The following is a 26,887-nucleotide window of genomic DNA, read 5'->3' on the forward strand; positions in this document are numbered from 1 at the left end:
TAACCCAGCACAGCAGCCTCCCAGAGCTCATCCACCAATGGAGAAACCAGCCTGACTTGATACCTGGACACGTGTCTCTCTTCTTTCTTGCCACCCCCATATGTGGAATCCCCCTTGCCCTCTATTTCTAAAAATCAGACTGATTTTTAAAAATACTTTTAAGTTATCACCAAAGAACAAACATAGTATGTTTGCCAGAAAACAGAAAACATATTTTTGTGGATCTGACTAGGTACTCAAAGTGAAAATGAGTCCTATGAGTCTAAAAGATAAAAGAAAATAAAAAAACAACAAACATCACAAACACAAACACCACAAAGCAAAGTTTGAAAGAAACAACAGAACAACTTGGCAGGAAGAAGCAGATATTTCTCACAGCAGTACAGAGATGCTGCTAAGCAGCAGTGAAATCATCTGAGCATAGTTATTTCAATGACAAAGAAGGAAAAGGTTCATTCCAGACAGTAGAAGAGCTGTAAGTACCATGTTTAAATTGTGACAGTAAAACTCCAACTTTGACAATAAAGTTGTTTGGCCCACTGGCTTAGTGCCAGACTGTGTCACTAAAGGTCAGTACTTCAAATAAATACATTGCCACCTATGTTCTAATAAATAAGTTTTGAAATTTACACTTCATTCCAGGTTCTTTACATTAGCAGTTCTGTCCGTTTCCTGGTAACATTTATCCCAGCACTCCTGCTATCCCCACAGAGACTAGTGTTAGTGGTGAAGATGTAGCACAGTCATCTCCTCAGATGCTGCCCCTGGAGACTCAAGGTGGAATCAGCTGGGAGGAGAAGCAGCCAACAGAGCAGTATTTATGCTGCATGGCTCTTTGTACTTTCTGACACACATTTCTATGTGAAATTGATTTAAAAGACTTTTTATTCCCCTTCCCACTACAAAGTTTCCTCTCTGGATACATAGTAACACTGAAGCTGCGAACAAGAGGAGCGGGCCTCTTCAGTTAATATTATGCATTTAGACATTACAGATTATTATTTACCAATATTTGGGTCAGTGGCCTGGCGTTTCTTGATTTTAGCTTCAGAAATAGCAGCGTAGTAGGCACATGTCATTTTGATCAGCCATGCTGCTCGCAGCAGTGGCACAGAATATTTTGCCAAGTAAGCAAAAACATCTTCTTTTTTACTGAGAATAGGAACCTGAAATGAAACAGGAAGCAAGTTATAGCACACAGCCCAGACAGCAGCTGGCACCTGTGGGCTACCCCAGCCTTCAGCTGCCAAATCCCATGCTACCCAGAGAGTGACCTGGAGAGCTAAAAAGATAGTGCCCCCACTCCCCCAGGTTTCATCAGGAGCATCCTTCCCCAGCTGAGATTTACCTGCAGGCCACAAGCAAACCTCTCAATGCAGCCAAAGACATCCAAAGCACAGAAATATCCTGCATGCTGATACTCAGAACCTCTGGAAAATGGAGTTATATCAAGGTTTTTGGGTGACAGTTCAATTACACAGACACTGCCAGTCTCATGGGTGTCCCTGGTGCAGAGGAGTCTATGATAACCAGAGCACACCAGGAAACCTGGCCAGCTTAATACTGCCTGCAGTAGCCACACATATGGCAGAGCACCTGGTCCCAAAAGGCCTCCAGGTAGTCACCTACTTGGTTACAGCAATCCTTACACCTTTTTGCTTGAATGAAGAATAATTCTTAAATGCATTTTAAAGTAACATATATAAGAACAAGACATTTCAAACCCAGCAGACACAGAAGGGAGTAGAGGCACAAATGCTACACTTACTGTCCCCTCCCAAAATGTCCTCATTGCTCTTCCAGGCACATTCAACCTTTCTAACAGTGTGCTTGGAGAACAGAGGGGCATCAGTGCTGAAGACAGCAGCAAACAAAGCACTAACCCCTTCCTGTAATGTTCTTCAGTGGTCAGTCTAGGGACTCTACAGAATCAATTTCAGTATTCTTAACATGCTTTTTTACTGTTATCAGCAAGTTTACACATCTGCTTATATCTATATCTACAATAAATCCTTAAATAATGAAAGAAATAACTAGCACTTTGAGTCACAAAGTTAACCTCTCAGAATGTTAGAGGGAAACTTAAGGTGGTGGCATGCTTGCCACAGCAAAGCTCATTTTTTTGGTGGCTCTATTGGTAGCAAAGCAACACAGGTTCCTCTCCAGTTGCACGGCAACAGGCCAAAAACTGGTGAAACTTGCACCTTCTGTTATTTTGATCCACTTAAGCTCAACAGTCTTGGAATAAGGGTTCCCTGTTTCAGTTTAATTTATACTCAGAATAACTCCCAGATACTGTAAGATTAGCTGCCTGTACACAGAGCTTCACAAAAGGAAGGCATGAATAACAGCAGTAACACAGTTACTGTGTTCTAGACACTACCTTGGATGAGTTTTACCAATCATTTCAAATTTATCTTGTACTGCTGTTCTGAACAGCTTGCAGGATCCAAAACAATAGCTCAGAATTGCCTTTTCCAGTTATACAAACACTACTACGAAGCAGCAAGAATTCTTCGTAATTGAAAACATAAGACAAGAATGCAACTAAGACTGTTTAACAAAGTTTGTTAACACAAATACAAATTTAAATGTGAAGAGCATACAAAGGTGTTGGAGTCAGCAGGCAGGTTCTTTCAAGAATGCATGGGCTTCCTAGCCAATTATTTCTTTGTCAGACATGAGCATTTCTGTAAACTATTCCTTTGCTTGAGAGAGAGAATGTATGACGTGAAGCATACAGGCAAAGAATCTGGCTGTCAAAAAGATGAACATGCCTGAGCCAAAATACAGTCATTCAAAGAAACTTTCTACCAGCTAGATCAAAAGTTCCCTTTGCCTAGGCACCCTCCTTGCAGATAAGGAACACGCTGCACAACAATAGCTGCCTCCAGCATGACTCCACACACAGCACATTCAGAAATACTGCACCTGCTCTTACAGCCCAATTCAGCACAGTCCCACACCCAAGAAATAGAGAGAGAAGCATTCTGATACCTTTTTTGCTAAAAGAGTCAGTGGTTTACTTCCTGCTAAATCAGTGAACCAATTGTGAATTGCACTCTGAGACCGAGCAGTAACCAGCCAGTAGTTGTCTTTGGCATTTACTTGTGGTTTCTTCTTTCCTGTGTCCTGGAAAGTGTTAAGTTTCAGTTTTTCCGCTAGTATGCTGCTAAAGTAAGCGCCAATCTGGTGGGGAAAAAAGCAAACATACATGACAACCCAGGAAAAAAGCATCTTATCATATATTAATGCATGAAGGATTTCCATCTGAATAGATGCAGTCATCAGTCTAGTACAAGCTATCAATCTAATAAGATTACCCTTTAATACCCTGCAGCTAGGAGATGGGGATTCATGACATTAAGCACCCATGCAATGCTTCTGCATTATCACTGTAGAAGCTACAGGTGAGCAAGACCAAGCCAGAGACAACCAGGCCTCAAAGATAAAAGATATGCAGCTGACACTTAGGACAGGTCACTGTGAATGCCCAGAGCGACATATTCCTCTGGCAGGTGACTGTCTCAGACTTGGGCCCCAATTCAGCGTATTCTAGAAGTGTCTCAGAACATTCCTCCCCTTCTATACTTCACCATACCATAAAGTGCATAAATAAACATTTCTCACTTCTGTTTACAACTAACTACACTGTCACAAGAACTGCATTTATTATCTTTCCATCATCAGTTCCAGCAGGTAAAAGCTCAAAGATATGGGTTAACTGGGTAACATTCTGACTTCTGTTTGAAGTACCTCCACCACCACTCCCCATCTCCAGAATGAAAAGCTGCACAAGGTTTGCTTCCCCAGTACTTTCAATCCCAAAACAGAAGGGAAAAAAAAAGAAAACAATAGATGTTTTACTTCTCATATAAGCTTATTTACTTTTCAAAATTACTGTAAGAAAACTCAATTTTTAGGCCTGTCAATAAGAAAAAACTGTTTAATTTTCTAATAAATATATTTATAGCTGGGTAATTTTAAAATATATAAAAAGCTTTTAGGAGATACTGAACTTATTTTGATAATTCTACACTTAAATCTTCCAAGTAACTGTAAGTACTTCCTTGCAAATTTCTGTTCTACTTTTCAGACAGTTCTGTTCAATAGTCAGAACATGAATAATTAAAATATAAGACTGAAAGTTCCTGCAGGTAACAATTCTAGAAAACAAACTCAGAAGAATGTAACAGGAAAACCTTTAACATTTCAGCAATAGCAACCCTGTCATCTACTTGGAACTTTCCTCCTGCTAAAAGTGCATCACTGTATAAGTAAATTCACATTTTCCAGTAAGCTGTAAAGTGTTATTTATTTAAAAAAAAACAAACAGCAGGAAATGACTTTGTCCGAAAACATTTTTATAAGCTTCTTGATAACATTCTCCCTTAAAACCGATCTGGGCAGATCCCTCAAAGAAATACAGGATGGTTTTGGTTTTTTTTTCCTAAGCAGCTATTATCTTCAGTTTGGAAGACAGTAACTAATATTTTAGTTATTTTTATTGCTTTTTTGTATCTTACACTTCTTTGACTCTACAAAAAATCTAAAAAAAAAACTAAAACAAAACAAACAAAAAAAAAAAAAAAAAAAAAACAAAAAGACAACACCACAAAAAAAAAACACCACAGAAGAGCTAAACTAAATTTTAATAAATAATCAAAAAAAATATTTCCAGGAGACCTGGACCACAGCAACCAGTTTCTCCTGGCAGAAAACAGTCTGATGACACAGAAAAAAGACCAAAGCAAGCTAAAGATGTATAAATACTAGGGACTTCCAGAGAAAGAGTCACGATTGTAAGTGAAGCAAATAAAAGAACAGGAGCAAAAATTAATGTCTCTTCTCTGATGAAGTGTGCTAGTTATGTTTTGTCTTGGAATCCATGTTTTCCTCTGAAGAATGATAACAGTAGGTAGCAGAAACCAGCTCAGCATTCTTACATTAGTTCTGTAATTAATATGAAGACTTCCAACTAGAAAGCAAAGCAGTCAAGAACCAAGTACAACCACTGCCAGCCAGGTTCCAATTTCAGTGAGTATGCTCAGACTGAAAAGCCCTGTCTTACCTTTGAGGCATTAATTACAATATTTCTAGCAGATCCATGCTCATCTCCAGAGAAGGCAGGCTGATTACTGAAGCCTTGCTTTACATTCACTGCAGTAAGTTCATCCTGCAAAGAGTGTATCAAGGGCAAAAAGTGAGATGACAATTTAAGAAGTCACATCATTCAGAGAAGCATGTTTTCACAGAGAAAATTTATGTATCTGCTAGTATGTTACACTCTGCATTCACCAGAATCCCTCAAAGCACTTTGTACATTCACAGGATTTCAGCAAAGAGGAACACAATGCCACTCCTACACTCCAGTCCCCATTAAGTTTTCGCCTTACTACAGGCTTCAAGGCTGAAACTTGATAAAGATAGCACTTGTTTTGCTTACAAAGAGTTGCTACCCATGAAAAGGGCAGAAAGCAAGACCTTGGCAGCCTCTGTAAAACCTGGAGCGCACCCAGTAATAAGCCCTAGATTTCCCTCGTGAAAGTGGTACCAGTGATCAGCCACCATGACCAGTGGAGGGAGAGCAGCACATCCTCCTCTTCTCAAGATACGCTGGGATCACTGGAACCACTTGCACCACTCCGCAACAAAACACTGCTGCACACCACCAGTACCCTTTGTGTCCCTTCCTCCAGCACAAAAACATTTTTGCATCCTTGTTTTGGTAAAGTTTAAAATATTACTATTTCAGTTTGTGGCCCCATGCCACCATTTGAGAATATCTACTGAGGTAAGAAACAGAGCACCTCTAGCAGAAACATTTCGAGTGAACATCTGTCCCTGTTGCAACTAAATCTACTTCTTCCAGGTTACTTTCACAGTGGAAGTATTACTAGTCTCCTACAACACTATCAACACACCTTCATTTTGTGGCTTAGCTGGATCATATTTGCAGCAAGAACGCAGAACAGACAGAAGCAGGCTCAGTAGCAATAGGTGCAAATACAGACCTAAGCCTTCATGAATGTAGAATATAATTTCCTAATTGAGTCCCATCCTTCCCTCTCTTCACTCTGTATCTTCACCAAAGTTAATATTCTTCCATGAAGGCTGTGCAGTTTATTCACTTACTAGGAATCATATGCCCGTCAGACTGAGGTTTACATACACCAGATGAAGGCGAACTTGGCTTGTTTTTCATAGATCAGCTAGGCTGGAAAAGACCTTTAAGATCATTAAGTCCAACTTTTCCCCCAGCACTGCCAAGTGCACCACTAAACCATGGCACTAAGGCCTCATCTACACGTTTTTTGAACACTTCAGGGACAGTGACTCCACCACTGCCCTGAGCAGCCTGTTCCAAGGCCTGAGCACCCTCTCTGTGAAGAAATTGTTCCCAATATCCAGTCTAAACCTACCCTGGTGCAGCTTGAGGCCGTGACTGGGAATTGAGGAATATGAACTGGTTTAATTCAGTTTTTACCTATTTTTCTATCCCTTGTTTTACCTCTTGTTTCTATCCCTTGTTTTACCTCTTGTTCTATCCCTTGTTACTTGGGAGAGAAACCCAGCCACATCCTGGCTTCATCCTCCTTTCAGGTAGTTGTAGAGAGAGATCAGGTCCCCCCTGAGCCTTCTCTCCTCCAGATTAAACTCCCCCAGTTCCCTCAGACATTCCTCATCAGACTTGCACTCCAGACCCCTCACCAGCTTCGCTGCCCTTCTCTGGATCCACTCCAGCACCTCAATGTCTCTCTTGTAGTGAGGAGCTCAGAACTGAACACAGGCCCTGCCCTGCACTGCCTTGTCCCGCAGACCTTCACTTGCCTTGCCCCGCCCCACCTTGCCTTGCTTTTCTTAATCTCCCTTTGCAAAGAAGGCAAAGATCTCCCCCAGGGAATCACTTATTTGCCAACAAAGATACTGTACAGAAGCTCAAGTGGTCCATGGACCACTCACTGGCTGTGGGTGAACTACTGGAACAATCCCTGAGATAACTCTGCAATAACCTATGAAAACAAAGAGCAACTGCTCTGCAACAAGCAAATAAAAAGGGAGAAATTAAAGTTAAGTGTCATAATTTTATTATTAGGTTTTATTAATAGCTATGGGTAACACATCTCCCAAAAAGCAGCAACCCAGAAGCTTCCATTCAGTTTATTCTCTTACGCTTTGCCACGCCTTTTGTTTTTCAGTATTTTTGTGAAGTTGGGGAGTAACACAGAAGACAGTAACATATTTAGAAGAAATCCAAGCTCTGTAGGGTTTATGAAGTTAGTGAGCCTCATCTGAATTTTAAATGAAATCAACAAGAAGTGCTGGAACACTCCTCCACCCACACCACACGAAGACAGCCTTGAAAACACAGATAAAGGCAGAAATGAAAGTGATCAAAGACATTATAAGCAAATAAATAAAAGGTAAATTGCAAACAGATGGAGATACAAGTTAATACTAGTGCCATTTCCATGTATGACCCCAGTTCTGTTATCTTTAAACTTCTTTGACAAAAGCTGTCCAGATACCATTACGCTAAAAATAACTAACCATATGTTCTACTGCTGTATCTACCACTACTGTAGGAACAAGCTGCGGATGGACTGGCAACACAAACACATCAGTGTTTTGGTTTTGTCTGGCTCAGGTTATTAGCTCAGATTTCCCCCTGCCTTCAGCAGGAGTTCAGAAATCTTACACAGGGAACATAGCACAGTTGCAGAACCAAACACAAACTAGAAATGAAACGACATATCATCTGTGAACACACTGCACAGAGACACCTTTACCAACAAATTAACAATAAAATGGATGCTCACAGGAGCTCTCATTACATTTCACTTAGGCCAGCTCCATTAACAGCTCAGGGTCATGTTCTGAAAGCACAGCTGTCCCCTACCTAGCAGAGGGGAAAGTTTCCTGGACAAATGACCAGCAGTGCTAGCACAGCTACATTGTACAATACTGAATGTACCAGGGTTAAGCCTGCTTTCACTTGCCTTGATTTGCAAGCCCTCTCCTAATGAGAGGCGCAGGCACCACACACTGCTGACACTATGTGATGCGTTCTGCACCACAACATGGATCCTCTAGCCTCCTGCAGGGATGTCAAACTTCTTTTCAAAATGTCGAGCAGGCAGGCCCCAAGCAAGCCCAATCAAGGCTCAAAATCTTTCTGAGACTTCAAATGGCCAAATGAACAACCAGGCCCAAACTGTGTTAATTTGTTTCAGAAAGAGTTTTAACTGTTTTGCGTGGGATATTCAAGACCCACATGCAGCACTCCATTTCTGAATGCAACATGTACAGATTGATACCTTTACAGAAAGAAAGCCCGCTAAGTTCTGGCCCGCAATCACAGGACCTCTGCAGCACCAGCTCTGTCAGAAGGCAGACCCTCAAATTAGGCCTGCATGCATCACCTCACTCCATCGTAGCTCTGACCACCATAAAGCCTGTTCTGAGGAGGCCACCTGTAGCACTTACCCAGTCAGCTGCAGCCGGGGCACTCAAACCCAGACTGAGAACAAATGAACTGACCATTAGGATCAAGCATTGGGGCATTATTATTGGTTGGTCTGCACAGTATGGCTCCACATTAATTAACAGTGATGAGCTCTTTCAATATAAGCATTCTCCTGCTTCCTTATTAGTGCAGTAACACTTGCTTACTGCAGCACAACACCAATAAGAGAAAAGCAGAAATCTAATTCTGACATCTGAGCTGAGCAAACAATGTGCAGAGCTACACAGGCACTATTTGACAGTCAAAACCAAGGAATCTTTGAAACACATTCTTTTTCTCCCTGATCTAAAAAATTTCCTTCAATATTAAACTCATGAAAGCAACAAAACAGATCTTTTTAACCAGTCATTACTTTCAGATCCTCTCACATACTCCATCTTTTGCTTTGTGTCTTTTTATTACAACAGGGCTCTTACTTTCAGCAGCTTGGAGCAACCACAGCGTTGGTGTGGAGACCCAAACCCTCTGCAGGAAGGTCCAGGATTTCATCCCGCGATGTAGCTGCTGCAGCACAAACATTCCCCTCCCACTCAGTTTACACCAGCAAATGTTAGGCTTGGTTCGAACAAGAAGATCAAAAAAGTAACTCCATAAAAGAAACAGTACAAAATCCTGTGCTAGTTACAGATTACTGAACAAGCTGTATTGCATGATGAAGAGAGGACTAACAACAGTTAGAGGAGCATTATCCAGTCTGAATCAGCAGCTCAGAAGTCACAAGCAAGGACTAGCCATACACAAAAGCAAGCTGTACCAGAGACTAGGAAAGACTACATATGACATAAAGAGATACCTAGAAGACCCAGAAAGACCCTGGGTCCTGGCATGAGGGGGGTAATACTGGAGACACCTCTCTGACAGAAATTTCAGCTGCTTTACCCATCCTACCAGTGGTCTGGGCTGCCAATGACTATAGACGTTGGAGAATTTAGCCTTGCAAGGGTCAAACCCTGTACACTGTGTGCAGGGAAGGTGATTAAATTTCTTCTACCTGAAGGCTGTATCTCAGCATAAAATGATGTTGATTGTGCTTTTTTGTGCTTTGAAACTGAATTAAACTGAGCATAAAAGCATTACTCACAGGTAAAGTCATCAGAATCTAGCCCTGATGATATGGTACATTCAATGGTTGTATCTTTGGCTTGTAATAAACACAGTTTGCATTAATTTTATCCATTTTAGGGAGATGGTAACAAGTCAGAGCACAGAAAGCATTAGAAGAAAAGCCGATTCTAATGCTTGCAGGCTGCTCCTGCAAGGGTTTGATTTCCAGGTCTACCTTTGCTCCGCAATCAGCAGCAGGGATTGCTGATTATACAGAGAAACTATGTGCAAAGCACTGCCCAAGATTCAAGGAAAACACTTACTTTTTCCTAATCTCTCTCTTTTAGAGCAGTATCAAGTGTTAAAGGCAGCCCCAGCAGGTAATTGCACTCCAGCAGAAACTATGTTCTATGCAAGTTGGAAGACTTTCCCTTCCACCACTCCCTCATTTCTGCAGACAGCATTTTGTACCCAGTGGCAGCGTTCATGGGCTGAGGATTACCCAAAGTTTTTCACTAGGGGACCTTGCAAAGGACACAGATTTCCATCTGGCGCTCAGGTGACCAGGCTTGGGAGCACGAGAGCCCAGGGTTCCTGGGGGTACCAGCTCCTAGCAGGGAGGGCATTTAGAAAGGCACAGGGCAACAGTCAGCAACACCAAAGTCACCAGGCAGCCCATTCCCACCTCTAGCAGGACCTGTAACCCTGCATTTGTCTTCTTTTCCACATGACAGAGAGACTTCATCAACTCAAAGGCTGAAAGGACATAGGGCCATGTCCTGTAAATGCTCCATGCAACACGCATTAACACTTCACATACACACATGTAATGCACTTTCCCCAAGCCACATTTCAATCAATTACGCTACGGCAAATAACAATGAGCCTCTTGCAGTTATTTTTCTACTTACTAATGCACCCACGAAACATATTTTAAATATTAACCATCTGGGCATTTGCCACTTCCATTCTTATTGTAAGGGGCTGCATATTTACAAACGTGTCTGCAAGAATCAATCCACCAACTGACTAAAAATATTCAACAGTCCAGGGATAAAAATTCATCTCTATATATTGTCATAGCTGAGTTCAGGTGCAGTTCTGGAAGCCTGATCACAATCACACTTTAAAAATACACGCTAGAGAAATACTTCTAGTTACCATAATCATCAAGTTTGTAAATATGAGTAGCAGCACAAGGTGAAAAGACAGAAAGATGCTAGAGGCCAAAAACCTGAGATTTGTGTCAAAGGCTTAGCAATGGACTTGAATATGCACCTTTTAGTGCGCATTGTCAAAGCTCCTCTCGACCAACACTGACCAATAATCACTCTTTGATAAGTGCTCTCCAGCCTAAGAGAACCAGATGATAATGCTCAAAGACTAACAAATTGCACTTAATTAGCCTCCTTGCTGGAAGTCTCAACAAGATGACAACAGACTAAGAAGAGAGCAAAGCACAAACAGCACCACATGGCTGCCCTGTTGTACTTGCTCCAGTTAACGAGTTCATCCTCATCATCTGCCTGTTGACTTCTACGGGCTCCTAATTCACTGGGACGGCCAGGAACACCAGAAGAATGGGACATCGCAGGCCAAGCACACAAGAGGTGAAAGTATTTGCCACAGACAGCTTCATGTACAAGTCACAACATGGTACACTAGGCAAACCTCAGAGCGACCCATTAACATTGCTGGGAGATAACCCATCCACAAAACCCTACCAGAGGCTTCTTCTCCCCACCTATGGAAGGCCAGCAGAGTGGGAAACAAGAAACAAGAGCGGGAAGCCAGAAAAGGAGAGCCTACAACCAACACTGCTGCTTCACTAGCCATGCCACAGAGTCCGCCTGAACCACACTCACCCCCAGCACTGACTGACAGTGGGTCTCCATGGGTTTGGTTGTGGTACCCAGGAGCAGGACAGACACAGCCCGCCACAAGAGTACAAGCTACAGCCCTGCTCACCTCCACCCCGTTTTCAGACACATTTCCCAACCTACAAAACCCTCCAAACCCTTCATTCCTCCAAACACAGGTCTCTGCTGTCAGGTCAGAAACACAGGTGGACAGCTTCGTGGACCCATGCTTGCCTCGGCCAGCAGCACCTCTCACCCTCTGGGCAGCCCGTGCCCTCTAAGAGCCAGGGTGCCCCTCATGGGCTGGGGGTAACCCTCACAGCCCCCGCCTGTCACGGACTAAGGTGCCCCCCATGGCTAGCTGGCTGTAAACCCTCACGGGCCAGGGTAACCCTTGCGGCTGCTGCCCGCCCTTCTGCCCTCACAGCCGCCCCACTGGGCGAGCCCGGGCGCTGAGGCCGCGGTGGCTGTGAGCGGGACCGCCGCCCCCACCTCGCCGCAGAAAATGCAAGTCAGCGGGCGGCTCCGCGGCCGAGCAGCGCCGCTCAAAAGTTTCGGGGGAGGCTCCGGGGCCGGCAGGCGCGGGCGGCGGCCCGCCGCGGGCGAGGGGCGGGAGCGGGGCTGGCAGCCGGGCCCCGGCGCCGGGGATGCAGCGCGGCCGGTCTCACCTCCTTCTGGCGCGGGTCCTGCGGGTAGACGTCGGGCGGCCCCAGGCGCGGCCGCTTGAGCGGTCTGTGCTCATAGCTGAGGAGCCCGAAGGCGGCCATGATCGCTCATGTTCGCCGGCGCAGCGGGCGGGCGCTGGAGCGGACTCCCTACTCCAGGGAGCAGCACTCGGCGGTTCGCCCCCCGCCGCGCCGGGGGCGGGCTACGCGGCTGCGGACAGCCGCGGGGGTGGCGTGCCTCGGCCCACTCCTCCCCGCTCCCCTTCGCTAGGCAGGTGCCGACTGGGCCGCCCGAGCCTTCACACAGCTGCACAGCGGCAGCCCCCGCGCTGCTCACCGCGCCAGGGTGATGACGGGGCCGAACGCCGCACCGTAGGCTGCGGCCGACAACCCCCGAGCTGCCCCGGGGGAACGGCGAGGAGGGGCTGGGCGCAGGAGGGCAGCACTGCCCACCCGGCCTGGTAGAGGGGAGGCGCCGGGCAGTCCTCTGCGGGGAGCGGAGCGGTTGGACGCTCTCCCTGAGGGCCCTTTAGCCGCAGGATGCGGCACCGGCGTGTCCACCCTGTCTATCGTCTGTCCCCTTCCTTAATACCGTTCATTTTAGCGGGTACATAATTCACTAGGTGAAAGAACCGCCCGCTGCGGGCGCGGCCGGTCCTCCCACGCCCCGGTGGCGAGGGGACCATGGCCCAGGAGAGGCGGCTTGGTCCCGCTCGGCTCCCGCCCCCCCTCTCCGCCGCTCTAAGGCGCAGCCCGCAACTCGGATTCCCAGAAGGAGCTTCACGTCCCGAGTACTCCGGCTTCAGAGGAGAAGGGCGCAGCAGAGCCTCACCAGTTTTCACCCACCCATCTCCCCGGGCACAGCCCCTCACTCTGCTCCAGCGGCGCAAGTCTGAGGAGCAAAGGGCAGCCGTTCCCTCCTGCTATACTGCCTGGGGTCTGAGAGATCCCGCTCCCATGGGTACCAAAACACTGTGGAGAGGCACTGTGCTGGTCGATCGGCAGTGATCATGTCCCTTTGGGATACAGCCTTGGGTGGCCATTGGGAGAGTCACTTGGACCATCTTCCATAAGCTGCACCTCCCGTCACAGGGCAAAGGGGAGACTCTGCTCCGTGGTTCCCAAAGGATGCTCACAGGGGCCAGTACCTACCACCCAAGAGGACCCACCAATCCCAGTGGATCAGCCAAGCACAGGAAACACGATGTCAACAGAGGCTGCAGTTTCTGATTAATGAATCTTAAAGCTTTAGAGTTCCTCCTTTTTCCACCGTGCAGGTGGATGTCTGTACTTGCCTATCTGCCTGCCCTAGCAGAGCATGGCTGCAGTCTCACAGCCTGCAGTTATTGCTCTGCTACAGAGAACACATTTCTCCCTCAGTATAGGTGCCGTATCCTTGGGTACAGGAGCGGAGGGTGCATTCTGCATTAACACTACAGCAAGCAACCATGAACACCTTCTTTTTCTCTCCTTTTTACCCCGTATTTGTGCCAGACTCCTTGTGCTGCATCTCTGGGACAGTACAAACACGAGCTACTTTGGAAGTACCAGATTTGATGTTTGCAATTAAGTATAAATAAAATTAACAGCAGCACTCTACAAATGAGTTTATGTTCAAATTTAGCATGGACAAGAGCAGGAAATACAGGCAAACCACATTTCTTTTGTCTCTAAGCAATTCTCTAATCAAACCATAGATAACTTGAGCTGAGGCTGAACATCTATTGCAATAGCAATAAAGTATGATAGTAATGCCCTACACTGACTCATAATTGTTAAATCTGTGCCACTTTTGGGTACTGAATTGCTTTTCATGCATGCTGCTGTGTTGCTCGCTAAAGGCAAGAATCAACAAGCCTGAGATCTCCAAACTTTAACATCCAACTCTGAGCTGCCTTCCTTGGCAGGTTTATCCGATGTTTGTATGTGATCCAAGGGCATGCTCAAAAGACCAGCTGTGTTTATCAGCTCTTTTTCTTTGCTCTGCAAGTAGATAAAACTGCTTTAGAGCTTTTCACAAGTTCCACTGGCATGCTAGATCAGTGTTGCGATCCCTGTCTTTGGAAAGATTACTATAATGCATATTTGAAGGTAGTATCACTATATTTTATTCCCAAGATTTTGTCAAACACATCTGGATATATTTGAACACACAGATCCCAGGTTTTTGGTTTGTTTGTGGTTTTTTTTGGTTTTGTTTGTTTGTTGGTGGGATTTTTTTGTTGGTTTTTTGTTTGGGTTGGGTTTTTTTGTTGTTTTTTCTTTTTGTTTTTGTCATGCAGAATGGTCTGACAATCTCGGACATTATTGGGTGATTTACTAATGGATAATTATTTGCCTCACATGCTTTAGAAGAGGGAAGATGTTACAAAAAGCTGACAAAATTTCATTGAAGGATATCTTATTTCCTAAAACTGCCAGTCTTTAATGTCAGAGAGCATGAGCTTTTTTCCCTATACTTGTTTGATAAACACAGTGGGCTAGATACCAGGAAATACTATTTTAACCACCCAGAAAGCAACACTGTATTACTGTGCAAACACAAAGAGATCCTGTCAGATCCTTCCTTAATGTTCACTGCAGAATTGACAGCTAGAGTTAGAAAGGGACTTGTACCATCTGACAAGGCATACATACTGAATTGTTTTCAAAGAAATGCAGTCAGAACCTATAACTGACAATAACTGTCCCAAATAAACGCTACCTCAGGGCAAACTCCAAGGCAATTTTCCACTCTAATGTCTAGCTTGTCTGTGCATGGCACTATCTCTAGCCTGATTTCATCTCTGCTTACTTCACACCACCATCACTGCCTCCCCTACCACAAGATTCAGCGAAGCCCTCTTGGTGCTTCACCATCTTTCCTTTCCCGAGGGATTCTGAAACATTTTAACTCATTCATAAAACGATGTATTTTTCCATGGCATAAACTACTGTTCCATACAAACAGGCTACCAGAAAGCTGACTCTTGAAAAAAGTAGCACCAAAACAGATAAATGCAATTATTCCTCCCCCCCTCCCCCCATCACATTCTTCCTAGGACATCGTCACTTTTACATGCATATCTTCAAGTCTGTTCCTTTTGCTACTGTTGTGCTGGTAATAATCATACAGAAATAGTATAGTCCTTCAGGGAACAATAAATGCATTCCATTCAAGTATTCAAAATTATCTTTAAAAGTTAGCATTTTCCCAAACCTGTATGTATTCAGCACTGTGCACATGCAAGCTCTGTGGCAACGGACCCCAGTGATACCGCAGTGTGCCATCTTTTGTTTATGTATGATGATCACATCATGAACCACAAAAAAAAAGTCATTTGTCTGTTTTGTCTGTACACAGCCTTGTTCATTTTAGTTCCAAGGTCATCTGAAAACCTCTAGTTAAACCAGATTCAGTTTTTAAGCCTAACCGATATAATACCCTTAAATCACTTAAAGAGTATTCCTGCAATGGATATGCATCCAGTTAAACCACTTTCTAAATTGATCTGGTTAGGGAAAAAAAAAACAAAACAAACCAAAACAAAACAAACCTTGTGTTTGCTGAAATCACTGGCAGTCAGTTGGTTGATGCAGACACCTGTGCTCCTAGTCCTAACTGAGGCCCCAACAGTGCCACACTCCAGGGGATGGGTTATTTTGTGCCCATGACTGGCTTATGTGAAGAGTAAGGCCGGGCCCCCCCAGGGTTGCCCCTCCTGCATGAACCACAGGGAGACAGCATGCTGCAAGCATGGGGTTACAATGGGGGTCTTCTGTAAAGAAGTAAGAGAAAATGTGGTTGTGTATATTTGAAACCTGAACTTAAATGCCTGTCTGAACATCCTACACACCACAGCCAAAACAATGCAATATATTAACAGACATTCTGCCTTTGCCAGGGAATGCTGTGACAGGGAAAAGCAAGTGCCCAAATGCAACCAAATACTGCAGAGGGGGCCTCCTAGCTTAATGCGTTAACTGTGCTATTGCATTAGGAACAAACACCCACAAAAAAAGAAAAACACCCAAAAAAATAAAAATAACAGAGCAGCTCAGCATTACTAGCTTTAGAGGAAAACGTGGGAAAACAAAACTCTCTGAAAACTTCCTTTTCCAAGATAATCAGATGCGGCAGCCAAACCTGTCTCTGAGATCCCCCGTTTACCCTATTAGGCAGGGGGCTGGAAAGAGCAGAGCACTCGTCAAATTACAGAGATCTGTCATCTTAAACCCTTGTTATCAAATGACAGAAGGCAGTGAAACATTCTACAAACGACTCTGTTTTCCAGCTTGTTTTACAAGATCAGTGCACAAGCTAAAGCCATACAGAAGGGAACAAGGAAGAAGAACCTTTATAGCATCTTCCAGGAAGTGTGTGCATTGTAGAGGTCTGCAGCTGAAGCTCTCCAAGGAGAGAGCTCTAGCTGTGAGCACGGCTGGCTGGGTGCCTGGTCTCTCATTGGGAAGCTTGGCTGTTTGTCGTGCTGATGAAGAACTTGTCGCTGCCTTGCTGAAAGCTGCATCCCTTGGAGGACTCACACACCACCATGCCAGCCCAGCAGAAGAAAATTATCTTTTGCATAGCTGGGGTGCTGAGCTTTGCTTGTGCGCTGGGGACAGCGGCAGCCATCAGCACTCAGCTGTGGGTTAAGGGGACGATACTCTGCAAGACTGGAGCCCTGCTCGTCAACGCCACTGGCCAGGAGCTGGAGAAGTTCATTGGCGAAATCCAGTATGGGCTTCTGTATGGCGAGCGTGTGAGACAGTGTGGGCTCGGGGGGAGACCTTTCCAGTTTTCATGTGAGTAATAATAGCATTTGAATTATTTAGCACCACACTGCTGACAGCTAGGGGAGCAGAGAGATGCTGCCCCAGCATCCTCTTGCTCACACAGAGCCTAATGACCACAAAATATGCTAAAGCAAATGCTGCTGTTAGTGTTCTGATCTTCAGGTACAAATAATTTATTTTCTGATACTAGTAAAGTCACACTCAGATTTTCAAACAATCTAATTTTCAGTTACACAGCTGTCTACAGTGCAAGGCTTATACTAATACTTTAAAGAAGAGTATTCCTGGTTTTCAGTTAATCTCTTTCATCTTCCTGTGTATGTGTGTCAGTATTATGTCCTCTCTGCCATCATGAAAGAACGAACTAATCTAGCAGAATCTCATGAAAGAGTTAGGGCATAGAGCTGCATTAACTGGAGGAGCTGCTGGTTGATGCTAGCTGACATGTAGTCAGCAGTTCTGCAAGTCAAACTTGGTATCTGACATGCAGAATTTTATCAGAGATTGTTAGCAATGGTTTTATTTTACATATAATATAACGTATTCATCTTCAAGCATAAGATTAACAACAAAACAGTCAAATATAGTTTGTACATAGCAGCACATTAAACTGTTAATAACAACCGTTTGTTCTATGTACAGTACACAACCTGAAGTTACTACAGAACAGTTTAGAAGCATTCTGCTAAAACAGCACCAGTAAATTGCTAATATGAGTCATTTAAGGCAAGCTAATGTTACCAGATTAGGTATCAAATTGTTTATCATATAATATTTTTCCAAAGTAGTAGATCAAATTAATTTGCTATTAAAATTTTCCATCTCTAATTAAATTCCACTGCTAGTGTATTTATACAGATGAAGTTCTCTCCATCACTTTGTTTGCCACCACAGTGTGCAGATACTTGGCTATAGGCTGGGGTGAATTTTCAGAGGGGCAACTAAATCCTGAGGAATTAGTTTTCTGCTGTAGGTGAAATTGCTGTGAACTACAGCTGACAAAGCCACTAGCAATCAGCAGCTCTGTGACTGCCATTTGTCTGCGTTCCATACAGCAGTTCATATTGGCTTTGTGCACAAGGCAGGACTAAACCCAGCCACCCAGATAGCCCCCACACCAGAACAGCCACAGGTGAGAGCTCACTAGCTTCCCTTTCTAATAAATTTCTTTCCACATATTTGTTATTTAGATATTTGTAAACCATTTCATTGATGTGCTTTGCATTCAGGCTCTCATATGTGCATTTCATCTTGTTATGGCTGAACTATTTTAATATATTGCTAGTGTGATTGTAGCAGTCATTTCAAAAGAATTTTAATTTTGTGGGCAGTGTGAATTAATATTGCAGGTGCAAGAGAGAATACGAATGCACTGCTTATTTGTGATGATTTAATAATATCAATCATCATGTATTTTTAAACATCTCACAATGCTACATACAGGTAAGCCCTGGATCTGTGAAACTACTGCAGAGCGTTTTCAACCAGAAGTGCCCCAGGAGTATAGAGTTTGTTCTCACTATGGGCATACACTTTCTATCTACATTCACAGAAGGCTCATGTAACCAAGTTTTCCCATGCTTTCATTCACAAGTATATTTTTAAATAAGCATATAAACACAAACATGTAGAAGTTTGTGTTTATAAGAAATAACGTGAAGTATTTGATTACAGCTAAGCAGCCCACTTTGGAATGGTAAAAAAAAAAAATGCACAAACCCTGACTGTTCATACAGGACTGCAGAATCCTACTGCAGAGCACAATGTTAAAAATTAATTTCTTTAATATGAGTGCCAAACGTACATATTCAGAGAACTTCAAGGCTTTCAAAAGTTGCATAAAGGAGATTAAAAGAATAATTAAGTCTAGTAAACAGCACTGCTCTCATTTTCAGGCAGAGAAAATGATGTTTGAAGCACACGCTTTCATGCCTGTTCCCAGGATCTGGGATCAAGGCTGGATTTAACTTCATGCTGGAGACCCCTCGAGTCAGAAGTGTAGCTGCTGACAAGCCTGTGATGTAGCAATGTCTTTCCCCAGAGACAGCAGCCTTGCTCCCCACATCCTGGGTCACCAGGAAGCAGCAGACGATCACCTGCAGCAGCAGAGCTGGCAAGGCTGAAGCACTGGGCTCAGAAACACAGCCGCAGGGCCTTGGCCCACCTAAAACTGAAGCCAAGCTTATTTATTGGAGCATTCTTTTACCTTTTACTCTCCTTCCATACACAACAGGTATTAACAGTGAGATATTTCAGTAAGTCTTACAACATTACAAGCCCATCCTGTCAGTCTCATTTGCCTGCACTGGTATCCTTTATATAGCACTTTGAAAAGGTAACACAACAAGGTGATCTTTGGCATTGTCTGTATGTTCAATGAGACCTCTTACAGCTTAAATAATTTCACAAACCCAGTTGTACTGATCATGATGCTCCACTGGGCAGGCTTTGCCTCCACAGGCTTTTGCTGACAGCTGAGGGCGGAAGCATTGCTGTCCTCATAACTTGTTCTCAGATCATCTTTCATTTTATTTAGATTAAAAAGCAAACACAACAAATAGGATTTATATTTAGAAACAGTGATTGGGTGGATAGCAAAATATACTTCTACTGGAAGCATTCACTTCAGAGACCACTTAATGGAAGAGCTGGGCCACAGTCCCTGGGGCCACAGCAGACCTGGCCAGGCACAGGCAGCATGCTCAGGAACTCCCTGGGAGCGTCCCAAAAAGCAGAGCAACCCAATACAATATACACATGCATAGTGCAATGCACTGAAGTGCACTTTAGCATGTCTAAGAAAAGGCACAGAAAATAGACTAGATGATTTAGTTCTCTGTTTGCTCCCATTAAATGTTCCCCTCTGACCACTATATCTCTTTTAATTGTAAAATGAATTTGCTCTGCCAGCAAACCCAGTTCAGCTGAGGAAAGCCTTCTGCTTCATTTGCTCTTGCTGATTCTTGTCAGTTTCTGGGTCAGCAGTTCATTTTCTAAAGGTCGTTGGCATGCATACCTGACACAATTTCATTCATTATAATGAAGGAACATTTTTCTTTCTAGAAAACATAGCTGCTGGAATTAATTTTTCCTGATATGTCACATAATATTTTAATGGCAAACAACTATAAATGAAGGTGCCAAGGGAAAGATTCAGTACAATGCAGCAAAGTGTTTTTCTTAAAACAAAGAAAAATTGTTAAATACAGTTTTTCATGTTCTCCCAAAACATCAGGTGGCATTGTAAGAACTAACACTATTCCTTGTAGAAATTCTGCTCAGGCAGGGACTTTTCAGCCTTTTTGTTAGCTAGCCGAAATGATACAACTGTAAAATTGTACCTTATACCACATTAATAGTGTAAGTGCCTCTTATGTTTATAAATCCATTAAATATGTAATATAAAGTTCAATAAACACAACATATATATATGTTTTTATATATATAGTTTCTAAAGTATGATTTGTGTTCTATTAGAATGAGATGAGGAATTTAAGTACCAGTGGCCAGACTGGACAATCGGTAGTTGTCCTGGGTTCAGCAGTAGCAGTCATTTTTCTCCTCCTTGGTAGCGGGTGCAGTGCAGTGTTTTGACTTTCAGCTCGGGAGCAGAGCTGATAACAATGATGTTTTGGTTTGGCCAAGGACTTTGTGAGCCTCATGCTCTGCTAGGGAGGAGGGGAAGCCGGGAGGAAGCAGAGACAGGACACCTGACCCAAGCTAGCCAAAGAGGTATTCCATACCACAGCACGTCATGCCCAGGATGTAACTGGGAGTGAGCCAGAAGGGCTGGGAGACTGCGGGGTTGGAGGAGGTATCGGTCAGTGCTTGGTCTGGCTGGGGGGGCGAGTTATCGGTTGGCTGGTGGTGAGGTGTTGTATTCTCTTCCCTTGTTATTTCCTTTATCATTATTATTATTATTGGTGGTAGCAGTAGTGATTTGTGTTATACCTTAGTTACTAAACTGTTCTTATCTCAACCCAGGGGAGTTGCATTCTTTTGATTCTCCTCTCTGTCCCTCCAGGAGTAGGGTGAGGGCAAGAAGGGGGAGAAGTGAGTGGACAAGCTATCTGACTGGGTTTAAACCACTACAGTTCTTTTTGGCGCCCAACGTGGGGCACGAACCCACGACCCTGAGATTAAGAGTCTCATGCACTACCAACTGAGCTAGCCGGGCTGACAACAATCAAGACACCCCCCCCCCCCCCCCCCCCCCCCCCCCCCCCACTGTCGTGATTTAATACCTCCTCCAACCCCGCAGTCTCCCAGCCCTTCTGGCTCACTCCCAGTTACATCCTGGGCATGACGTGCTGTGGTATGGAATACCTCTTTGGCTAGCTTGGGTCAGGTGTCCTGTCTCTGCTTCCTCCTGGCTTTCCCTCCTCCCTGGCAGAGCATGAGGCTCACAAAGTCCTTGGCCAAACCAAAACATCATTGTTATCAGCTCTGTTCCCAAGCTGAAAGTCAAAACACTGCACTGCACCCGCTACCAAGGAGGAGAAAAATGACTGCTACTGCTGAACCCAGGACATTAGTCATCAGTAATCCTGTGCCTGGTGAGGGTCCTTGGGCCATCGTCCTCCGTGAGCACTTGGTGCCTCTCTCTGCTCCCAATTGCCACCACCAATGCAAAAGGTGATATTTAACAGGGGTTAAAGAACAGTTTATAAACATTTGCTTCAATTTCCCTTTTGTTTAACCAGGCAGATAAATGAGCTTGACACTACCTTACCTGCTTCACCATGTTCACTGCATGGCAAGCTGCAGAATTGTTTGCTGGCAAACATTTTACGACGTAAAGTAATTTATGCGAGACTTTTTTCAGTCTCAGCATATTACAGCTGCAGTGAGGCAGTGCCAAGGCATTATTACCCCCACTTTAATTGTGCCCCTGTGGATCACGAGCAGTTAAGTGTTTTTAATGATTCCTTCTAAAATACCCATTGTTGCCAAACAAAAATGAATGATTAAAAATTATTCTGTCATACTGAGCCTGATCGACTATCCCCTCGTGCCCAGCTAAGTAGGATCACATTTTGAAAGAGTAGCTAAAAAGATGTATAAAAATGTCTAAAATAAAGCATTCTTAAATCTTCATATAAATAGTGGCACATAGCGGGGACCCAGCATAGCCCTCAGTCCATCAGGCACCAGTCGCTGACTCCAAAAGCAAAGATGCCTATTCCATTTGGATACTGCTTCCCACTGCTGCAGTCACGAGCCTCTCTGTAGGCTTTTATGGGGCAGCCACTAGGAAAAAAAAGAGATAGTGACAAATGCAGCTGATGAAAAAGTGTCCAGCTTTTGGAAACTTAAAATCATACAGCATGTGGTAAAAGCGTTGCATTAACTGTGTAACACATGCAGTACTCACAGCTTTCCTGCAGACAACTGGCATCTTGCCTGATGGCAGGGCATAGCACTGGCTTTCACATCTGTACCCTCATTTTACGTGTTTTCTCTTATTTTGTCTCAGTAACCCGTTTTTTTATTGTAAGATTTCTCTATTTCTTCTTATTGATTTACCGTCTTACCTTTTTGGCCTTGGGCTTCTAGACACAAAACATTCCACAAGTGTTTTATTTGGGGAAATACAGAGGAGAAAATTTTGATTTTAGAAAATGTGCTTATTCTCTCAAAATCTCATTCAGTTTATTGCAAATAACTCTTGGGTAAACTTTATCAATTTCTCCCTCTTTACTATCATATTTCATTTTAAGAATAATTGAAGATATTAATGTATGTACATAATATATAGAAGAGATATGAAATGTATCTCTCCTGTTTTTAAGGATTTTTATCAAAAATACTTTTTCTATTTTCTAAAATTAGAAAATTGCCAAAGGCTAGGAGCTAAGAAACCCCTGATCCTTTTAGGTGTCTATGTGTCTCTGGCAATAACTGTTGGTGGATTTTCACAGGGAGTCTCTGTACAATAAACAACTTCACATGTTACCTTCCCTGGATAGCGAACATTCCTGGAACCTTGAGCATCTCCCACCCACATGTAGTACACAACACATTTAACCTTCCAGTATGTTGGCATTGCAGCTCTACTAATGATAACAAAACATAGACCTTTTAACTTACAGATTGTTTGCTTAAGGTTTTCAGAAAACACCCACATATTTTTTGGGTATACACATACCAAACCAACACTGAATATTTGTATTAATCGAAGTGGTGGAATCCCTGCTCTGAAATAGGAAGGCAATCAGCATCCCAGCCAGGAGCAACTCTTTGCTTCCCTCGCAGATGAAGGGACAAGCCCTAACATCTGTGCGCTTGAGGCACATGAGATGTAAGCAAACAGCACACACTACTTCAAACCAACAATGTTTGAGGCGGATGGCATCCCGCACCATGTACAGGGGAAAATGGTGCACAGGGAATTACCCTTGGGAAGGGAAGGAGAGGCTTTCCCTAAACTGGTCTCTGTCTCCTGGCCAGTCTACAATTCTGAGCTTCACAAAATGCTTCTGCCTCCACACATCCATGTAAACCTGTTTCTAGTAACTTCATTTTCATCTTCAGTTACATTTCAAAGAGCACAACTTAAAATAATTACCACAAAGCAGTAAGAAATTCCTGGCCTGACTCTGAAACAACTTTGCTTAATGTGTATAATAACATTTTGTTCATTTTGTTTTTAGTTTTTCCAGATTTGCTCAAAATTATCCCTGCAAGTATCCATGTTAGTGTCATTCTCTTCTGTATAGTACTGATCATCTTTGCTCTGGTGGGAGCAGGTTTCTTCATGTTCAATGCTTTTGGCAGCCCATATGAAACTCTGCATGGTCCTGTTGGGTTGTACCTCTGGAGCTTCATTGCATGTAAGTACCACCCCGCCGTTGGCCTACCAGGCTGGTGCTGGTCCATGTGTGCCACTTATAACGGCCAATTATTGACATATGAGAGCAATATTACAAACCATGCCTGCATTGATTTCAAGCTGGCAAAAAAAAGCTAGGCAGGAAAATAAATGATTTAGCTGTATCAAAACATGTTTTTTCCAAATTGGAGTTAAGAGATAAAATGCTGAAAACCTCAGCAAGGGCAGGCAGCCACAGGAAGCATGGCAGGCAGCCTGGACACCTCTGGCCCTTCTGCATAGGCTGGCAGAAAAAGGGGATGGTGCCCACAAGCCCCATGGACCCAGAGGTGTGGCTGCATCTTGAATCCACAGCATATGGTCAGAACTGGGAAGAGCACCAGAGAGGGGGAAGAGAGGAAAAAAAAAGATGAAAAAAAGTCAGAGATGTACCTGCTCACATTCACCTTGATGGGAGGTTTTCAGCTGGGTAAGCAAGATCACCACTTACACCAGCAAGATTTTCCCAAGGAAGGAAGGGGCTGAAAAGCAGAGAGAGAGAGAGACTGAGAGCAACTAGCTGAAAAAGTAGTGTCTGAAAAACACTGCCAGAAGGAATAACAGACCGTCCCAGTCCCTCTGTCACTGAGAGAGGGTAAAGCCCATTCTCTGCATTGCTGGCTTGGCTGACAAGATGACTTACAATTACTTTACGAGATATGACATATTACAATCATAATTTGATACAGGACTTAGGTACATATTTAATTTTAAACACACAGACACTTCAGTTACATCCAGTGAAACAATGAGCAGGTTAAAGCTGAAAAAGAGCACAGATGCTTTGCTGGATCAGGGCCCTAAAGCAGCCATGCTAAAAATTGCTGGTCCTAAGCCAACTTCAATTTAAAAAGCTTACCAATTTCAATAGCTGTTCACTTGGATTCCCACTAAGTTACAGTGGCCATAACAACACTATCAATATAGTATTTGGTTGTGACATACAACATGTGGCCTTGTCAAGATAATTAACACCTCCCCCTCTTTTTCAGGTTCCTGTGGGTGTCTCATTATGATTCTATTCTCGGCAGAAGTGAAAATCCACCACCTTTCAGAGAAAATTGCTAATTTCAAAGAGGGAAGTTTTATATTCAAGACCCACACTGAAAAGTTTGCAAATTCATTCTGGATCATCCTGGTTTGCTCCCTGTTGCAATTTCTGAATGGCTTGCTAATACGATTTGCTGGATTTGAATTTCCCTTTTCAAAATCAAAAGATTCAGGGACCATCACTGGAGCAGCTGACCTGATGTATTAGAATTACATCATTTAAAAACATTTCAAGCAAAGCGGTCCATCACTATGATATTCAACAGCCACCAGATATAATAACTTTTAAAATATTTCTTTAGAGCTAGCAATTTACAAGTGAAGGATTCAAACAAACATCAATATGGCATATGCAATAAAGAAAAGTCATGCTATTTGGTAATCTAGATCAAAACACTTTCTCTTTCTTAAGGTAAGACTTTACCAAGACATTTGCCTTTTTTTACCAGTAAGATCTTTGAAAAGTAGTTGGTGTGAAGAAAACCAGGAACACCAATAGCATTGAACTAGATCTGGAAACTAAAACAAATGGGTTGCAAATAGAGGCACACCAGCAGCAACACTGCTATCACCAGCAGCAGTTCTGCCCTTTAGCCCTTGTGAAGGTTTCAGATGCAGTGGTTACCGCACACTCCCCATGTTGCACTACGCACTCCCCAAGCCCCAGTCAATATAAGGAACCCTGCCCAGAAAATAGCCCTACAATCCGTCTCTCATTAAACAATACAAATAAACATAGCCAAGACCTTTGGCAAAGAGCAGCAATGGAGTAACACAACAGACAGGCTTACAAGGCATGCTACAGCTCAGCAGAGACTGACAAAGAAACAAGTGAGGTTCTGTACTTCAGGGCATGCAGGAAGCCAGACTGGATGAACGCACCAGCCCTTGCACCCTTAAACTTCTGCAAGTCAGTTGAAGCTATCAGACTGCTCATCCCAGGTACAGCTAAGCCATCCCAGTCATAGATACATCAAAAGAGCATTATACCACCAAACACTACCTCCATGGGACTATGTGGGTACTTTGGAGATGAGTCACTCCTTGCAGGATACAGAAACAACATCTAGAGCAGACAGAAGTGGAGGTACCCAAAGTAAGAGCCTCTGTCCAAGCTGCCCATTTATCTGCAAGAGCTGCAGCTCCTGCACAGCTGTGGGTGAGGAGCAATCCCACCCTGCATCTGCCCCAGCACCTGTGGAAATGGTCATCCTCCAGATCATGTTGGGATTCACTTCACAAAACCATACGCTTTGATGACCTTACTGACTTCTCTGTCATCTCTTATACTTTTACTATGAATATCAAAACATTGCTGGGGTTTCTCGGTGAAAGGTTTGTCAACTACACCCATACTTCCCAAACCCTTTCACAAAGAAGCTCTGCCTCCCCATGTGGTACCGTATCTCCCTAGATTTTAACAACATGTAAGGGCTACTGCAACATTTTAAATAATTTTCTTCTGATTTATATGCATATTCTTCTCAATGTATCTTCTTAAAGCATAAAATATAATACATCTCATGGTATTGTTTATTATATAGCAAATAATGAAGAGTAATGTTTCATCCTTCTTGTTTCTTATGTTTCATGAAGTGCTCTGCTTGGCAGCAGTCAGCAGGGTATGGGATCAGACACACAGGCTGCTCATACGTGTGTGTCTTTCTGAGTGATACTTGCAAGTCCTTGAAGAAGCTGGTTTGTATGTCTAAAATGTAGAACTGCCCAGACCTGCCTCAGCACAGAAGATAAACCTGTTCCCGTCCCTTTTGCTGTGCAGGAGAGAGCAGGGGTTCAGGAGTTTTCACAGGGGATCACTTTTCCCAAAGAGCCCGGCTCCACTGCTCCCCCTATGTCCCACCCCACTCACAAACCTGAGGCCAGCTGTTATATTTATCCATATCCATTTCCAAAGGCGAACATAAAAACTTCTTACTGGCAAAATAAAACTGAGGCGATATTTGTGTGTTTGACCTGCTGAAAGTAACGTTTAAGGTGAGTATGACCTGCTCAGCTTGTGCTTCTGGGTGAGCACCAGCATGTGCCCTGTAATCAGCGGAAGAAGTTTTACCGTTTAATTTCTACTACCATAGTT

At 43.6% G+C, this 26,887-nt stretch overlaps 2 protein-coding genes and 1 non-coding gene across 16 annotated transcripts in view; 1 reads left to right on the forward strand and 2 right to left on the reverse strand.

Moving 5' to 3' along the window:
- MED12L (mediator complex subunit 12L) overlaps nucleotides 1-12,283 on the reverse strand; it is a 150,801-nt gene extending 138,518 nt beyond the window's left edge. For all 14 annotated transcript variants that reach the window (XM_057421792.1, XM_057421789.1, XM_057421788.1 and 11 more), the window contains exons 1-4: nucleotides 12,099-12,283; nucleotides 5,072-5,176; nucleotides 2,998-3,189; nucleotides 1,007-1,166 (exon numbers count right to left, since the gene is read on the reverse strand). In XM_057421792.1, the coding sequence (XP_057277775.1) occupies nucleotides 1,007-1,166; nucleotides 2,998-3,189; nucleotides 5,072-5,176; nucleotides 12,099-12,197 (556 nt within the window). In that variant the 5' untranslated portion in view covers nucleotides 12,198-12,283. The remainder of the gene's footprint in view (nucleotides 1-1,006; nucleotides 1,167-2,997; nucleotides 3,190-5,071; nucleotides 5,177-12,098) is intronic.
- Nucleotides 12,284-16,571: 4,288 nt separating this feature from the next.
- On the forward strand, nucleotides 16,572-25,052 carry CLRN1 (clarin 1). The gene is made up of 3 exons (XM_057421797.1): nucleotides 16,572-16,880; nucleotides 23,525-23,704; nucleotides 24,735-25,052. Exons 1-3 carry the CDS (start codon nucleotides 16,628-16,630, stop codon nucleotides 24,998-25,000), a joined length of 699 nt encoding a protein of 232 aa, XP_057277780.1. The 5' UTR covers nucleotides 16,572-16,627; the 3' UTR covers nucleotides 25,001-25,052.
- TRNAK-CUU (transfer RNA lysine (anticodon CUU)) lies at nucleotides 20,976-21,048 on the reverse strand. The gene has a single exon. It is a non-coding gene; the product is annotated as a tRNA-Lys (tRNA).
- Nucleotides 25,053-26,887: the final 1,835 nt, after the last annotated feature.

Source organism: Pezoporus wallicus, unplaced genomic scaffold (assembly GCF_028554395.1).
Source record: "Pezoporus wallicus isolate ANWC-B61680 ecotype Strahan unplaced genomic scaffold, APGP_CSIRO_Pwel_v1 scaffold_7402, whole genome shotgun sequence".
NCBI lineage: Eukaryota > Metazoa > Chordata > Aves > Psittaciformes > Psittacidae > Pezoporus > Pezoporus wallicus.